Genomic DNA, 19,625 nt, shown 5'->3' with positions numbered 1-19,625 from the left:
TCTCTTGTCATTATTGCACTGCTGCGCCTGAGTTTACTCTTCAACAAAGGATACCAAGAAAACAAAATTTGATAATAGAATTAAACTGGAAATTTGCATAAAATTGCATGCTCGGTCTGAATCATGTAAGTATAATTATTACTTTACTATCCCTTTAAAGGGGCATACAACCCAATTTTTTTCTTTCATGCTTCAGACAGGGCATGCAGTTTTAAACAAGCATATTACTTCTATTATCAATATATCTTCATTTTCTTGGTATCCTTTGTTAAAAAGCAGGAACGTAAAGCTTAGAAGTGTGCACGTGTCTGCAGCACTATATAGAAGGAGTTTTGCAAGCTCTAGAGGACAGCACTTTTTCCTGCCATGTGGTGTTCCAGACATGGGCATGCAACCTATTTAGATATCTCTTCAACAAAGAACAGCATGAAAATGAGTCAAATATGATAGAAGTAAACATTTGTAAAATTGTATGAAATAAAACTTTTGGGTTTCATTTGACTTTAAGATAAGATTACAACAAGCTGAATTGCACAAAATGACATTTAGGTGATTTCTTCCTACATGACATCATTTATATATATCAAATATATCAAATCTAGCACCTTTCTCTCGTATCCATATGGTTTGGTTGTAAATTTAAGGCATAGCACACAGCATCCCTGATAAAAAAAAAACTAATCACACTACACTATAGCCTATTTTGTTTGATTTAAAATAAAAAATAAAAAAATAAAGAAATTAAAAATATAAAATCATACAAAATAGGCTATAGTGTAGTGTGATTCGTATTTTTTCTTTTTATCAGGGATGCTGTCTGTCATACCTTACATTTACAACCAAACCATATGGATACGAGAGATAGGTGCTAGAATTGATATAAAACACTCTAACATGTTAAATTACAAAAGTATCAGGTTACAATTTTTTTGCCTCAGTATTGTTTGAAATAATATTACCCCCAAATATCATGGGCCAAGATCTCATCTTTAATGAGAGTAAACAGGTTCAACATATCCTGCAGCAAGAATCTCAGCGACAGGTAATATTTTTTGTTAGAGGTAAGGTTAGGGTTTATGCAGGGTATACTTTATTAAAGGTTTTGCTTTTGTGTAAAAAATATTTACTTTATCCCACACTCCCTTGAGAGACCAAAAAGCAAATTCTGGGCTATATTACAGGTGGCGCGTTAACTGTTACACACAAGCGATATCAGCTTTTTGCATGCAATGGAAATATCGCTTGTATTACAAGTTGAAAGTAATCGCCGGAGCGTAATTGCATTTTGCACTCGTCTGGTTAGCACGACTGAAATCCTCAGGTAAAGGCAGGATAGTGTGTTAAAAAAAAAGTTGCCCAAAATAAGATCATAGAAAATTAGTTACATTCATATAAATGCGATCTGATAAAAATTATTCATATAAATATTAAAAAAAATAAAAATAAAGGTATATGGGCTCAAAGATATATGGTATATGACAAGGTGTTTGACTGCAAAGAGCTATATATTGTATATATATACATACAGATACATGTCTAAATATGTCTATGTATTCATATAAATACATATACTGTATATTTGTGGTAGGCAAAAAAGTAATTTCAGGCAAATAGCTAGTTTTTAAAACTTTGTTTAAGCTTTAAAAGCCTTTTGCCTAACTTCTTTTCAGACAATTAGTTTTCAGAAAAGTCAAATTATTCAGAAAGTCAAATTAGCTTTGCATAGTTTTTTCAGCTTTTAAAAGTCAAGGCACCCTGGGACAGTGGCCCTTGCTCGGCAATAAGTTCCCAGCCCCCTATGGAAAAAGGGCCCCTGCTTGCCAGTAGGCTCACAGGCACCCGGAAAAGTGTCCCTTGCTTGCAAAAAGTGTTCCCTGCTTGCCAATAGGCTCTCAGACACCTCAGATAGGCTCCCAGGCACCCTGGGAAAGTGGCCCCTGCTTGCCAATTTGTTGTAAGGCACCCTGGGGAAGTGGTCCCTGCTGACCAATAGGCTCCTAGGCACCCTGCCAAAGTGGCCCATGCTCGTGAATAAGTTCCCAGTCCCCCCGGGAAAGGGGACCCTTCTTGCCAATAATCTCCCAGACAACCCTGGTGGCCCCTGTTTGCCAATATGCTCCCAGGCGTCTCAGAAAAGTGGCCCTTGCTTGCCAATAGGCTCCAGTCACTTTGAGAAGGCAGCCCCCTGCTCGCCACCCAGGAAAGTGGCCCCTGCTCAACTATAGGCTCCCAGGCACCCCAAGAAAGTGGCCCCTGCTTGCCAATAGGTTCCCAGGCATCCTGGAAAAGTGACCCCTGCTCACCAATAGGCACCCATGCACCACAGGAAAGTGGCCCCTGCTTGCCAATTTGCTTCAAGGCACCCCCAGAAAGTGGCCCCTGATTGCCAATAGGCTCCCAGGCAACTCGAGAAAGGGGCCCCTGCTCCCCAATAGGCTTCCAAGCATCCAGGTAAAGCAGCACCTGCTCACCAATAGGCTCCCAGGCACCCCAGGAAAGTGACCCCTAGGGGCCAATAGGCTCCCAGACCCCCTGGTTAAGTGACCCCTTCTCACCAATAGACTCCCATACACAACACTAAAGTGGCCCCTGCTTGTCAATATGCTCCCAGGCACCTCAGAAAAGAGGCCACTGCTTGCCAATAGGCTCCGAAGCCCCCCGGGAAGGTGGCCTCTGCTCGCCAATAGGTTCCCAAGCACCCAGAGAAAGTGGCTCTTACTTACAAATAGACTCCCAGGCACCCCGGGAAAGTGGCACCTGCTCGCCAATATTCTCCCAGGCACCCTGGGAATAGGGCCCTTGCTTGCTAATAGGCTCCCATGTACCCCAATAAAGTGATCTCTGCTCGAAAATAGCTCCCAAGCACCTCAAGAAAGTGGCGCTGCTTGCCAATAGATTTCTCAGAAAAAGTGGCCCTTGCCTGAATACTAGTTAGGCAAAAGTCTTTTTCCTATGCAAATGGTTTTTAAAGCTTAAACAATGTTAACCTATTGGTGAGTCGGGACCACTTTCTTGGGGGCCTACGAGCCTATTCAAACACGCCATCCGCCGCTGCAGATCCAAAATAAGGCTGTATGACGCAATAGAGCAGTGACAGGAATAGTCCATCCAAACTTGGCTACGGGGTGCAAGGCTGTGAAACCGGCCAGGAGGACCGAAAAGGAGTCAACAAAAACGAGGTAACAGCCGCACTAAAAAGGCATCAGAGAGAAGGGCTGTTAAAAAAAAACGAAATTTATTGAAACAAGTTAAAAATCAGGTACGTGGCAGGCAAACATCCTAACAAGTTAAAAATCAGGTACGTGCCTATTGGCAAGCAGGGTCACTTTCCTGGAGGACCTGGGAACTTATTGGCAAGCAGGGTCACTTTCCTGGAGGACCTGGGAACTTATTGGCAAGCAGGGTCACTTTCCTGGAGTACTTGGGAACTTATTAGCAAGCAGGGGCCACTATCCCAGGGTGCCTGGCAGTCTATTGGTGAGCAGGAGCAACTTTCCTGAGGTTCTTGGGAACCTATTGGTGAACAGGGGCCACTTTCCAGGGTGGTCCTGTGATTTTATTGGTATGTAGGGGCCACTTTCTCAGGGTGCCTGGGAGCCTATTGGCAACCAGGGGCCACTTTCCTGGGGTGCGCGGGAGTATATTGGCAAGCAAGGCCCACTTTCCTGGGTTGCCTTGGAGTACATTGGCAAGCAATGGCCACTTTCCTGGGGTGTCTGGGAGTATATTGGCAAGCAATGGAAACTTTCCTGAGGTGCCTGAGAACATTGAGAAGAAATATAAACCAGCGCTAAAAATGATCCCACTTGCCACTTGCTCTAATACATATTAAAAACACACAAAACTGTGTCACATTACATATAAACAAAACAGATCAGAAAAAAAGGTTATTTAAACAGTGAATACTGTTGGAAATCCCTCTATGAGGTCTCCGCAAAACGGGAATGCAGCTGTATAAATCAGAAGCCAACTTGGAAATCTTCTGTACTGGATAGTTACTAAAAGATATAAAACAGCGCAAACCCGATTCTAAGTAAAGTATGTATTTAATCACGCTTTAAACACAATAAAATGCACTTACTAGAAGTGCAACAGATCATTGCACATAGAATAGATAGTGAGATCAGCTCTCCCCTCCTTTATTTCATAAGTCTGTGTCTGGAGAAATGAATCCGGGCTACGAGCAACACAAACTACGGATACTTCTGTAAAACATCAAAATCCTTACGCTTTTCGCTTGCTTGTACCTGCAGACTTTCTCAAAGGCTTTTTCAAATGGGAGCAACATTGGGCTTTAAAAAAAAAACTTTCTCAAATTCCGCCCTAATTGTTCCGTCTTTTAATAATTATAAAAACTCTAAAGAACTTCATACATTCAATGTTAGCATAGTGGGAAAAGATTAAGAAATTATATATTCATAAAAATATATCAAAAGCAGTGATAAAGTAGTTACAAAGTAAGCAACATTGCCTTAGAGCATTTTGTCAAGCAGGGGTCATTTTTCCAGAGTGGCTGGGGACATATTGGAAAGCAGCGGCTACTTTACCAGGGTGGCTTGGCTTTAAAAGCTGAAAAAACTGTGCACAGCTAATTTGACTTTCTGAGAACTAGTAGTTAGGCAAAAGACTTAAACCCCCAAATTTTCTGTTGTGGTTCAAATAGAGCATACCATTTTAAAAAACTTTCCAATTTACTTCTATTATCAAGTTTGCGTAATTCACTTTGTATCCTTTGTTGAAGAAGCAGCAATGCACTACTAGGAGCTAGCGGAACACATCAGGTGAGCCAATGACAAGAGACATATATGTGCAGTCACCGATAAGCAGCTAGCTCCCAGTAGTGCATTGCTGCTACTGAGCCTACCTATGTATACTTTTTCAACAAAGGATACCAAGTGAACAAAGCAAAATCTGAATCTTGAAAAAAAAAAAGGTTTTATGTCCCTTTAAACTGCTGTCAAAATAGTGGAACTCATAAATGTTCAGTTTTGACTTCTATATCCCTTTAATGTTAACACACCATGAAGCTATATGTTTAAAGGGATAGTCAACACCAGAATTTTTGTTTTAAAACATAGATAATCCCTTTATTACCCATTCCCCAGTTTTGCATAACCAACACTGTTAATACACTTTTTACCTCTGTGATTAACTTGTATCTAAGCATCATCTGACAGACCCCTGATCACATGACATTTTATTTATTATCTATTGACTTTAATTTTAGCCAATTAGTGCAGTGTCTGCCACAATCCACGGGCGTGATCACAATGTTATCTATATGGTTTACATGAGCTAGCTCTCCCCTGTTGTGAAAAGCAAATAAAAAAGCATGTGATAAGAGGCGGCTTTCAAGGGCTTAGAAATGATCATATGAGCCTTCCTATGTTTAGCTTTCAACTAAGAATACCAAGAGAACAAAGCAAAATTGGCGATAAATGTAAATTGGAAAGTTGTTTAAAATGACATGGCCTATTTTTGGACTTGCCTGTCCCTTTAATAAAAACATCATGCAGCTAAAAGGATACATATTCTTCTTGAAATTAATATATATTATACATACTGTTTATATATATATATATATATATATATATATATATATATATATATATATATATATATATTTATATATTATTTAGATTTTTTTACAGCAAGTTTAATAATTTTTAATGTTTTATCAATATTGTTTAGTAATTTATATTTAATATTACAAGAACATGTTTTAAGATTACTAATTCTTCATGTGCACTAACCCGAAACTATGTTAGACCTAAAGTTATGCATATTTTACATTCCTATGTTCTTCACATAGAAGAAATTTTTTATTATTAAATATATTTCTTTATATCTTTGATAATGTTAATGTAAAACAGATATCTATAGATATATAGGTATAGCTATATACAGAAATATATAGAAATATATATATACAATGAAAATAACATTTTCCTGTATGTGAAATACATTGGAATGTTAAAAATGTACAGTAAATATACATGAATACATATGTACATATATATACACACACACACACATATATATATATATATACAGTACTGTGCTAAAGTCTTAGGCCACCATTAGTTTTGTTGTTTTAGCAAAAATTAATGACCATCCTTATTTATTTTTCGGTCTCTTTATTAGGATACAAACAGAAAATACAAGAACTATGTACACAAAATATAAAAAAAAAACACAATGGCTTCTTCAGGATAGAGTCAGTATTTAGTGTGACCTCCCTTGGCACTAATTACATCTTGATCTCATTTGGGGAGACTGTACTGAAATTTTCTGAAGTACTTTTCTGGCATATTATACCAGGCTTCTTTCAGCACTTCCCAGAGTTCTTCGTTAGATTTAGGTTGTCTTTTATTTATTTCTCTGTCCAGGTGATCCCACACTACCTCTATAATATTTAGGTCTGGACTCTGGGGAGACCAGTCCATGACTATCAGTGTTTTATCAGCTGTTTTTCTCTCCAAATATAATTTCACTGTATTAGCAGTGTGCTTGGGATTGTTATCATGCTGAAAAGTAAAACCATCCCCAATCAAGCACTTTCCATAAGGAATGGCATGATGAATTAAATCCTGTGTGTACTTTTCAGCATTCAGGATCCCATCAATTCTGACAACATCGCCAACACCATTGGCAGAAATGCAGCCCCAAACCAGGACAAACCCTCCACGATGTTTCACTGAAAGCCGAAAGCACTCATTCCTCCATCTCTCTTCAACTCTTCTTCTCACATATTGTCGACGATTGGACATAAAAATTTGAAAGTTGGATTTATCACTCTTTAATACTCTTTTCCACTGATCTTCATTCCAAACTTTGTGAGCTTTAGCATACCTTAGCCTTTTCACCCTGTTCCCTTGATTCCTGATCCTGATCAAGCTTCTTCGGACTGCAGAAGGGTCAACATGGCATCCCAATTAAGGTGCCAGATACTGAGCCAGATCTTTGCTGGACTTCTTCCCAGGGCCGGGATGAGAAAAAAAGCAGCCCTGGAAAAACTTAAGGACCAGCCCTATATTCTGATATTCTGGCCTATATATAAATATGTGTATATATATATATATATATATATATATATATATATATATATATATATATCCAAATCTTTGTCACCAAGCACTCACATTCCTTGTAACCTTCTGCCCAGGTGCGGTGCATATATATAAATACAATGTCAAAATAATAGAGACCGCACTCATGGGACTTGAAGTAAACACCTCAGTTGTTTTTAATAACCTGTAACGTTTCTGGGTCTCCCCCTTTGTCATACAGGTTATTAAAAACCACTGAGGTGTTTACTTCAAGTCCCATGAGTGCGGTCTCTATTATTTTGACATTGTGTGTGTATATATATATATACAGTATCTCACAAAAGTGAGGACACCTCTCACATTTTTGTAAATATTTTATTATATCTTTTCATGTGACAACACTGAAGAAATGAAACTTTGCTACAATGTAAGTATTGAGTGTACAGCCTGTATAAAAGTGTCAATTTTCTGTCCCCTCAAAATAACTCAACACACAGCCATTAATGTCTAAACCGTTGGCAACAAAAGTGAGTACACCCCTAAGTGGAAATGTCAAAATTGGGCCCAATTAGCCATTTTCCCTCTTCTGTGTCATGTGACTCATTAGTGTTACAAGGTATCAGGTATGAATAGGGAGCAGGTGTGTTAAATTTTGTGTTATCGCTCTCACACTCTCTCTTACTGGTCACTAGAAGTTCAACATGGCACCTCATGGCAAAGAACTCTCTGAGGATTTGACAAAAAGAATTGTTGCTCTACATAAAGATGGCCTAGGCTATATGAAGATTTGCCAAGACCCTGAAACTGAGCTGCAGCACGGTGGGTAAGACCATACAGTGGTTTCACAGGACAGGTTCCACTCTGAACAGGCCTCGCCATGGTCGACCAAAGAAGTTAAGTGCGCGTGCTTAGCGTCATACTTAGAGGTTGTCTTTTTGAAATAGACGTATAAGTGCTGCCAGCATTGCTGTAGATGTTGAAGGGGTGGGGGGTCAGCCTGTTAGTGCTCAGACCATGTGCCGCACACTGCATCAAATTGGTTTGCATTTCTGTTGTCCCAGAAGGAAGCCTCTTCTAAAGATGATGAACAAGAAAGCCTGCAAACCGTTTGCTGAAGACAAGCAAACTAAGGACATGGATTACTGGAACCATGTCCTGTGGTCCGATGAGACCAATATAAACTTATGTGGTTCAGATGGTGTCAAGCGTGTGTGGCAGCAACTAGGTGAGGAGTACAAAGACAATTGTGTCTTGCCTACAGTCAAGCATGGTGGTGGAATTGTCACGGTCTGCGACTGCATGAGTGTTGCCGGCACTGGGGAGCTACAGTTCAATAATGCCAACATGTACTGTGACATACTGAAGCAGAGCATGATCCCCTCCCTTCGGAGACTGGGCCGCAGGGCAGTATTCCAACATAAGTCCCCAAACACATCTCCAAGACGACCACTGCCTTTCTAAAGAAGCTGAGGGTAAAGGTGATGGACTGGCCAAGCATGTCTCCAGACCTAAACCCTATTGAGCATCTGTGGGGCATCCTCAAATGGAAGGTGGGGGAGCACAAGGTCTCTAACATCTACCAGCTCCGTGATGTTGTCATGGAGGAGTGTAAGCGGACTCCAGTGGCAACCTGTGAATCTCTGGTGAACTCCATGCCCAAGAGGGTTAAGGCAGTACTGGAAAATAATGGTGACCACACAAAATATTGACACTTTGGGCCCAATTTGGACATTTCCACTTAGGGGTGTACTCACTTTTGTTGCCAACGGTTTAGACATTAATTGCTGTGTGTTGAGTTATTTTAAGGAGACAGCAAATTTACAATGTTATACAGACTGTACACTCACTACTTTACATTGTAGCAAAGTGTAATTTCTTCAGTGTTGTCACGTGAAAAGATATAATAAAATATTTACAAAAATGTGAGGGGTGTACTTACATTTGTTAGATACTGTAAATATATCATTAGATTTTCAAAGTTGTCTTGGCCTTCCAGCCTTTTTTTTCCCTTGACCTCTCCTGATTCTTCAAATTAATTTATAACAGCTTAAATACCACACGAGTATTCAGTTTGTTTGCTGATTTCCCTTTGAGACTGGCCTTGCTGATGCAAAAGTATAATTTTCTGTCTGTCAAATTCTGTGATCTTTGGCATTTTAAATGGAATGATGTGATTGAAAGTTGGTATTATTAGCAAACTTCCAATGAATTAAACTCATACCACATGTGTATGTAGTGCTCAAGCATGTCTTGCACAAACCCGGTATTTGTAGATCTTTTTCACAGCAGTCATTTGACATGAAATAGTAGGGCAAATACAGGTGTTAGAAATCACATCAATTAGGATTTCATTCCATTTAGGTTTATGAGAGCCAAGTTCCTTCTATTGCTCAAGTGTAAGGGGAGGTCACACTAAATACTTGCCACTTTAGAAGCTGTTTTTTCTGTTTTGTCTCTGTTTTTTAATACTGCATACAAATATTCTGTATTTTCTGGATGTATTCCAATAAAGAGACTGAGAAATAATTATATATGGTTATTATACCATTGCTAAAACAACAAACCTAATGGTGGCCTACGACAACAATATATATATATATATATATATATATATATATATATATATATATATAAAACACAAAAAACCCAGCACTCACTAGCAGATTCACAGCAATGTTTAAAAGCAAAACTGGGGGAAGTCAGTTACATTTGGCGCCAAAGGATCAAGCCCAGGACCACGACAAGGTCTCCCCCTTCCTGGGACCCTAAACCAGCACCCACACAATGCATACTTCCAAACAAACCAACTGGGAACCTCCCATGGTGACACAGGCTTTTGTAACCTCCCCCATGTAAATACAAAACACAGGAATGGACCGCACTCACAGACTGGACTGGGTACACATCCTAAGCCACTGTTAACTCCACAGCCCTGAACACTGACAGACAGCTGCAAAGTTCCCAGCAACCCAGGCAGTTAACCCCAGAACAACCTGGGTGTCAGGTCCGCAGGGGAGCATTACAAACATATATATATATATATACATACACACATTTGATCCCTTACCAGTTAAATACCATGAAACATGCAATATTGTTTTTAATAAAAATAACATGTTTTAATGTGTTTTTTTTTTAAAGAAATACTAACTTAGAACAGTAAAATAATTATTTTTAATTATATATACAGTATATATATATATATATATATATATATATATATATATACAGTATGTCACAAAAGTGAGTACACCCCTCACATTTTTGTACATAATTTACAATATTTTTCCATTTGACAACACTGAAGAAATGGCACTTTGCTACAATGTAAAGCAGTGAGTGTACAGCCTGTATAACAGTGTAAATTGTATATCCCCTCAAAATAACTCAACACACAGCCTTTAATGTCTAAGCCATTGGCAACAAATGTGAGTACACCCCTAAGTGGAAATGTCCAAATTGTGCTCAATTAGCTACTTTCCCTCCCCGGTGTCATGTGACTCATTAGTGTTACAAGGTCTTAGGTGTGAATGGAGAGCAGGTGTGTTAAATTTGGTGTTATCGCTCTCATACTCTCACACTGGTCACTGGAAGTTCAACATGGCACCTCATGGCAAAGAACTCTCTGAGGATCTGAAAAAAAGAATTGTTGCTCTACATAAAGATGGCCTATATGAAGATTGCCAAGACCCTGAAACTGAGCTGCAGCACGGTGGGCAAGACCATACAGCGGTTTCACAGGACAGTTTCCATTTAGAACAGGCCTCACCATGATTGATCAAAGAAGTTGAGTGCATGTGCTCAGCGTCATATCCATAGGCTGTCTTTGGGAAATAGGCGTATGAGTGCTAACAGCATTGCTGCAGAGGTTGAAGGGGTGGGGGTCAGCCTGTCAGTGCTCAGACCATACGCCGCCGCACACTGCAGCAAATTGGCCTGCATGGCTGTCATCCCAGAAGGAAGCCTCTTCTAAAGATGATGCACAAGAAAGCCCACAAACAGTTTGCTGAAGACAAGCAAACTAAGGACATGGATTACTGGAACCATGTCCTGTGCTCCGATGAGACCAAGATAAACTAATTTGGTTCAGATGATGTCAAGCATGTGTCGCAGCAAACAGGTGAGGAGTACAAAGACAAGTGTGTCTTGCCTACAGTCAAGCATGGTGGTGGGAGTGTCATGGTCTCGGCCTGCATGAGTGCTGCAGGCCCTGGGGATCTACAGTTCATTGAGGAAACCATGAATGCCAACATGTACTGTGACATACTGAAGCAGAGCATGATCCCTCCCTTCGGAGACTGGGCCGCAGGGCAGTATTCCAACATGATAATGACCCCAAACACACCTCCAAGATGACCACTGCCTTGCAAGAGAAGCTGAGGGTAAAGGTGATGAACTGGTCAAGCATGTCTCCAGACCTAAACCCTATTGAGCATCTGTGGGGCATCCTCAAACCGAAGGTGGGGGAGAGCAAGGTCTCTAACTTTCACCAGCTCCGTAATGTTGTCATATGAGTGGAAGAGGACTCCAGTGGCAACCTGTGAAGCTCTGGAGAACTCCATGTCCAAGAGGGTTAAGGCAGTGCTGAAAAATAATGGTGGCCACACAATATATTAACACTTTGGGCTCAATTTGGACATTTCCACTTAGGGGTGTACTCACTTTTGTTGCCAACGGTTTAGACATTAATGGCTGTGTGTTGAGTTATTTAGAGGGGACAACAAATTTACACTGTTATACAGGCTGTACATTCACTACTTTAAATTGTAGCAAAGTTTTATTTCTTCAGTGTTGTCACATGAAAAGATATAATAAAATATTTGCAAAAATGTGAGGGGTGTACTCACTTTTGTGAGATATATAATAAAAATAAAAATTCTTCTATGTAAAGGGACAGTCTACTCCAGAATTTGTATTGTTTAAAAAGACAAATAATCCCTTTATTACCCATTCCCCAACTTTGCATAAACAACAGGGTTATAATAATATACTTTATACCTCTTTGATTACCTTGTATCTAAGTATCTGCAGACTGCCCCCTTATTTCAGTTCTTTTGACAGCCTTGCATTTTAGCCAATCAGTGCTCTCTCATAAGTAATTCCACGGGCGTGAGCACAATGTTATCTATATGGTACTCATGAACTAGCGCCCTCTTGCTGTCAAAACTGTCAAATGCATTCAGTTAAGAGGCGGCCTTCAAGGGCATATAAATTAGCATATGAGAATACCTAGGTTTAGCTTTCAACTAAGAATACCAAGAGAACAAAGCAAATTTGATGATGAAAGTAAATTGCAAAGTTGTTTAAAATTGCATGCCCTATCTGAATCATGAAACTTAAATTTTGACTAGACAGTCCGTTTAAGCATTGGAATAAATAGTGAAAGCATGTTCTAGGTTATTTAATCTTATGGATTGCGTTGTAATGTGTGGGGGGTTTTTTGCACTGGAAAGTTATTTTGTGGTTATCTTTAACTGATTTTTACAGTAATGTTTTCAATACTGCCAGACTTTCTTAGTTATTGCTTTCTTGTTTTTCCTGCAAGACATCAGAAATCTAACAAGAAAAGGACCTTTAAAACAGATACATGTATGGCCGCCACTGCCAGTCATATTAGCAACAAGGGAGAAACAGTGAATAACAACCAGCAAGAGGTACAGTAAATTCTTTATTATTAATAAGTAACATTGAATAGCAGAGAGAGGATCAAAGGGCGGCGTGGATCCACATGAGATTATGTATGAAATAATTCACATCTTATATACATTAAATAGCTGCCAGAATCGTTGAGTGTGTGCCCTAAACTGCCGTTCATCTTACTTCATTGTTCTTTCTCAAAGTTCACAGCTGCCTGGATGTATTGCGGCTATTAGGCAGTGTTATTGTTAGATCAGAGTACACGACAGTTGCAAAGCTGATGCTAAATTAAGAAAATGTTGATGTGATGACATGGCAATGGCATATCATTGTAAGTTACTTTCAAATAAGATTACTCCTATTATGTGTCCTGAGTTTGTGCTCCATATAAGGGATACTATTTAAGAATGCTTTTTTCACAATTCATTTTCCTTATCATAATAATTGTACATTTTTAAGAGAATGTTGAACATTTATTTATTTAAATGCATTTAAAAGAACATAATACCCATGTTCTAAGTCACTTAAAAGTGGTGCAGTATAGCTGTAAAAAGATGACAATAAAATATCACTTGATCATCTCTATGTAAAAAAAATATATTTTACCTCAAAATGTCTTTAACTTACAAGAGTAAGTGCTCTGGTGACAGTTATACTTCAGCTACAGTCCAGCTGCAAGTTGAAAAAAACAAAACTATTTAAAAAAAATAGCCAATCATCCTCAGCAGTGCTGAGGTTATGCATTGCTTTGCTTATGATCTCATGAGATTTCACTGAAATCTCATGAGAGTTCATCGTAAACGTCCTTAAAGGGACACAAAACTCAAAAATGTCCTTTCATGATACAAATAGAGAATACAATTTTAAACAACTTTCTAACTTACTTCTATTACCTAATTTGTTTCATTGTCTTGGTATCATTTTTTGGAGCAGCAATGCACTACTAGTTTCTAACTGAACATATGGGTGAGCCATTGACAATCGGTATATATATATATATATATATATATATATATATATATATATATATATATATATATATATATATATATATGCAGCCACCAATCACCAGCTAGAACCTAGGTTCTGTGCTGCTCCTGAGCTTGCCTAGAAACACCTTTCAGCAAAGGATAACCAAAGAGAAGGAAGCAAATTAAAAAATAGACATAAATTGGAAAGTTGTTTAAAATTGTATTCTCTATCTGAACCATGATAGAAACATTTTGGGTTTTATGTCCCTTTAAACTGAATAGGGACTAACATGACTGTGTCTGCACATGACAGATGCACCCTCCCTTGCAAGTCCTGGGACTAAATTCCCTTTACAATGGGGTGTGAATACTTTTGAGGTAATTATCTTACTTTTTTACATAGAGATGTTCAGGTGATTTTCTATTTTCTTTTTACAGCTATGCTGCATCACTTTCAAGTGCTTTAACATTTAGGTATCATGTCCCTTTAATTTGTACTATTGTGCTATTTTTTTCTGGTCCTGAAAAACAACTAGTATTTTCTAATTTATCTATATTGGTCTGTCTGTCTATCTACCTATCTAGTCTCTACACATACACACACAAAATAAAGTCTAACTTAGAATTTCAAACACTACCTGAAAGCACTAAAATTTGCTACATACTGAGTCTTTTGTGTGTTAGCTATAGGTATTCTATTATTTTTTTTTCTGTAAGTTATCAATCAAATGTAACAGCCTCTCTACTAATGTATTCATTTTCTAACATCATTTTCACTACTGTTTTTTATTTTACAAAAAAAAACTGTATTATCTCATGTTAGATTGATATATTTTTTTTAAGTGAACGCTTCTGGAATGATTATCTTTAATGTAAAACATTAGTCTAAAAAAACACCATACTGTAAATCTCTACAATATTTCTATAGCTGATTACGGCAACTAATACTACCTTAATAACATTTTCATTTATTTTAAATATTGTTGTAGACTTTTGATAGTTTAAATAGTTTTGCAGTGTCTGGATTTATAAAAAGCTACAATTCAGCAAATGGAGGCTAGATTTTGAATAGCCAGAAATGTAAGGCTATAAAATGATACAAGTAACTAGTTTACTACAACAGGCACAAGTGGCCTAGCAAGATGTACACTCCAGTTGGTCCAGTTGCTGCTTTCTTTAATTGCTTTCACTATTTTATTTCCTCATAAAACTTGCAATCTAGTCTTTCATTTTATAGGCTGTTTTGACTCTGCAGCAGACATTTACATTTTTTGCTAGCGGAGCATACTAGAGTAACATATAACTTGCATTCCAAAACAGACTCCTGTAGGTCTGACATCATTCTTTTTTTTTATTATTTATGGTATATTATAGTATATGATAGAAAAGTATTTCTACATTTGTTTGGAAAGAAGAATTGTCTTGAATGGCTATATAAACTGAAGAAGGATAGAGTTCAGAGCAGGCTTTACATTTTTCTCTCTCTTTGTTCAAACAACTATATGATATACCCCTTATTTTCCTATAGTCTAAGTATCAGTATCTTTTAGTTCTATGCAGTTGTATTGACATTAATGACTGTTTAGATTAAAGTACTTTGCTAACCACTTTATTTTAATACCTAGTTTTAACTGTCATAATAAATGAAAAAGTCATAATAGACACTAGTATCTAAAATGTTGGTATGTTCCAATCCATTAGAAAAGCTGTGCAAAGTTATTCACATTGTTTTTTTGTGAGGTTTTCAAGTAAAATATTATATTGGACCATCAAAGCTTCTATTTGACATAATATCTAATGCATTGGAATGGGGGGGGGGGGGGGATATTAATTCCATACAGATAGATTGCAAGTATTTTATTTCTCAGCTTTATATACATTTAACCTTTTGATCAATATTAAATTATAGTATCATTATATTATTTGTAATCATCTAAATAAAAAAAGAGTATCATCAATATTGACACAGTTATCTTCCTGCTTTATATATGGTTTATTAATGCTTTAAGGTAAAACACTGCTTGTTAATTATTTAAAGTTTATTTAACAGAAAGATAAGTTCTATACATAGCAAAGATGTTCTTTAAAAAGTAATAAACTAAACAATATATACAAAGAAAAAAACAAATGAAATGTGGAGATATATAATTAATAAGGATATGTGTGGTCAATAGGCGTCCTCCTCAATTCCAATGATCCAAGTGGTTCAAGTGGTTCCTTGCCTCAAAAACAAAATAGAAAAGATATGATGCAATACAATTAGGTGAAAAAGAGATATTTTCTTCACATTAGTAGTCCCACCAAGGGGTTACTCACACTTTTTTGAGCCAACCAGGCTCTATGTACAGACGCACACCCGGTTTTATACTGCCAGATTTCCAGTATATACCAACCAGCTTCAGGTAAAAAGATATTTATTTAAAATACATAAAATTGTAATAAAAGCCACAAAAATATACGCTAATATATACAGTCAGAGGGAATAACCAATTACAGAAGAATGACATCATCATTTAGAACCAATAGGAGGATAGTTCACTCTATAACCACCTCAGGGAATCAGACGCACACCATTCCACTTTCCTTTGAAAAAGCCGTACGTTTATGGCGAAACATACATCAGGAACGCTAGCCGAATGTCACTATATGCTCTTACAAACAAGGTCGCCAGGACAGGTATTGAGGTATTACTACTTACCTAGGGGGAACTAGCAAAGCCGGTGAGGCATGCTATTTCATTCCAGCCAAGCAAGGGATAAGATATCTCTCCCACTGAAAGTCCTGTTAGTGGACCGATATTTCAAATTTTTTTATTTTAATAAAATATATTTTTACCTGAAGCAGCAGTTTGCGGTTGGTATATACTGGAAACCTGGCAGTATAAAACCGGGTGTGCGTCTGTACCTAGAGCCTGGTTGGCTCAAAAAAGTGTGAGTAACCCCTTGGTGGGACTACTAATGTGAAGAAAATATCTCTTTTTCTTTTAATTGTATAGCACCATATCTTTTCTAGTTTGTTTTTGAGGCAAAGAACCACTTGGATCATTGGAATTGAGGAGGACTCCTATTGACCACACATATCCTTATTAATTATATATCTCCACATTTCATTTGTTTTTTTCTTTGTATATATTGTTTAGTTTATCACTTTTTATTGTCACACATTTTTTCACTAAGTGATTATTGTACTTTTTTTATTATTAAAGACGTTCTTTGAAAAATGTTCTTTTATGATAGATAACAGTTTTTTACAAATATAATTTACAATATAAATACAACAGTTCCTTCACATTGTTCTTTTTGATCTGAATTTATGCTCTCCTAATACCAACTTTTTTTTTTTTTTTTGCAGTATCCAGTAACGCTCTGAAAAGCACAACCCTCATTATTTTGCTTTTTGCGTTGAAGAAGGAACTGTTCAGATGGTTTTTATGTGGAGAGTAATTTGAATATACTAAGGGCTATTTTTTCTTCACATTTCCTCAAAGCATTCAATGCAAAATACCAGCCCAATGGACTTTGTACAGACCAAATACAGGAATGCTGCTGGCATATTCTTTTTCTTTCTCCCTCTATGCCATTGTGTATTGAGATGACGTTGAAAAAGTGTATTTGCATTTATGTTTGAATTGAGAAATAATACATTGAAAGCAGTTCTCAGTTATTAACAAATTGGTTGCTGTTCAGTAAAACGTTACTTTTTTATTGCTGTGGTTAATGTTTGTAAGAACCATATACAGTAATTGCCAAATGCACTTGGAAATGTTATAACTACTATGTAAAACTGATGAGAAATGAAATATTTTTGTATATAATTACAGATGGTCATGAGCCAATAATCTCATTAAAATATTGAAATGCACTATATTTCCATGGAATTGCCATAGCAGTCAAGGGTGTAATACAGCACACAACAAAACCAGAACACAACTATGTGTTTCTGTAATCTTGCAAATAATCTAGAACTAGGAATTATAGGTCAAAAAAGCTTATTCAGGTCATCTCATTTTCTAATGTTTAACATTCATTTATGTATTATATGTATTTAGGTAGCCATTATTGCAGATTATTAATACTGGAATGTTTGTAAATTCACTTATACAGTAATGTGAAATAGTGACTTTTTTATTTCCATTCCTGTGAAAATAAAAAAAAAACAAATAAAAAAGGACCTTTTCACATTTAAAGCAGAGCTGCACATCTCTGTAGTAAAAACTGCCATTTTAGTTTTCTAACCTAGTGTAAAATGTTAGTTTCTACAAACAAAAATAATCATGCACAAATTTTGCTAAATTATTATATAGAATTTTGTGTTTAACTTTGCCAAAGTTTTTGCTTATTCATTTAGTACAATACACTTGTCTTATTTCATGCTCACAAAATATGAGTTAGTTACTGAGCTTTATGAAAACAAACAAACGGAAAGAATAGTCCGGAAAGCAGTCTCAATCCATGTAGATAAAAAGCGATCCTTTATTCATTTTACAATTAAAATTAATGAACACAGTTCATAACAGGGAGCAAATGGTTGACAGATCTTACGCGTTTCGGCTGATGCCGTATTCATAGACCTGGTGCTTTAGCAAGTCATTATTTTACATCTTTTAAAATTTACATTTCAACTAAAAATGCAATAAAAGCTCATGTTTATCAAATATCTGGTTTGATTTAAATGGACATGAAACCTTTGGATTGTGTCTATCATGAACTTAAAAGAGCATTTGTTTTTTATTAAATTTCTTGGGAAAAACATGTTAGTGGGCAAAACTAAATTTTATGTACTGCAAGAATTAATAAAATAAAAATGAGATAACATTTTTACACAAAAAGATTGCAATGACTATGTATGACTTTTTTTTTTTTTAAATCAGTGTTCAAATTCTTGGGTATCATTAAAGTTCTACACAATTAATGACATTATCTGTTTTAAGTTTTTTTTTACTACACATAGGGGGGATGTAGATAAATGGAAAAAGAGAGAAAGAGAGAAATAGAGAGTTAAATTATAAGAGAGAAAAGAAAGAAAGGAGATAATTATCTTTTGTAGCAAAATTTTATTTCCTGTCTTAATTTAAAGCAGAGCTGTTTGGCTCATGTCATATTCCAATGTGTTGTACAAACAAATGATGCTTTCTACAAAGCATAAAATATCAGGAGAATTATTAAACATGATATTCTTAGTCATTCACTTTAATTATCAGAATGTGTATCATGCTTACTGAAACATAGGAAACTAGTCCTTTCATTGCCAAACTGGATATTAACAACATACAGTAAAAAATATCTTGTGTTTTACGGAAAACAAAGGAAACATTTCTTTTTAATATGGCGAGATTGTTTTGAATATTTTTTTTTATTATTCATGCATTTTTAATATATACAACTTCAGTGTTGACTGTTTGCTATGGTTTCCAGAGTTTCTGAGATTTGGAAACAGATAAATAAGTCTTCATTTCCTTTTTTGCAAACTGCAGGAAAGTGATCTACATAGCATGTGTGTTACTCACGCATTGGAGTATAAAGAGGAATTGTAACAGTCACGATAAGACTAATATGACTTTACTGGAGGCGCACAATTCAGTATATGTTGCTGCTTTGAACACCCTCTCTTCTTTGATCGACCGATGCAGGAAAGAATAATGAAAGGCAACGCATGCAGATTTTCCACAAGTCGTATGTGGTTTCTTTCTATCTAGACTCGTATTAAGTTCTACTTGCTTATTTAGATTACAGCTGTTTTAAAAGTTCTGCAGGGAACGCTAAGTATGCAAAAGTGGTAGGTCTTGAAAAGTAAGTTTCACATATTAAGTTGCAAGGTAAATACCTAATCTTTGAGAAGCTGTGATCCAAACTTGGAATAATCTACTGTTACAATTTAAAGCATATGCTTCAAATATATATATATATTTTTTTTTATTAGCGTGCAAGATCTCATTTGCAAATTCAGTAGGTTTCACTGTAATGTTGCT

General features: G+C 36.6%; 1 protein-coding gene across 2 annotated transcripts in view; it reads left to right on the top strand.

The window, feature by feature from the left end:
• EGF (epidermal growth factor) overlaps positions 1-18,573 on the top strand; it is a 354,749-nt gene extending 336,176 nt beyond the window's left edge. For both annotated transcript variants that reach the window (XM_053703543.1, XM_053703542.1), the window contains exons 22-23: positions 12,595-12,703; positions 17,009-18,573. In XM_053703543.1, the coding sequence (XP_053559518.1) occupies positions 12,595-12,703; positions 17,009-17,026 (127 nt within the window). In that variant the 3' untranslated portion in view covers positions 17,027-18,573. The remainder of the gene's footprint in view (positions 1-12,594; positions 12,704-17,008) is intronic.
• Positions 18,574-19,625: the final 1,052 nt, after the last annotated feature.

This window comes from Bombina bombina, chromosome 2, assembly GCF_027579735.1.
Source record: "Bombina bombina isolate aBomBom1 chromosome 2, aBomBom1.pri, whole genome shotgun sequence".
In the NCBI taxonomy this organism is placed as follows: Eukaryota; Metazoa; Chordata; class Amphibia; order Anura; family Bombinatoridae; genus Bombina; species Bombina bombina.
Note: the sequence above shows the minus strand (reverse complement) of the source record. Positions and strands in the feature narration are given on the sequence as shown.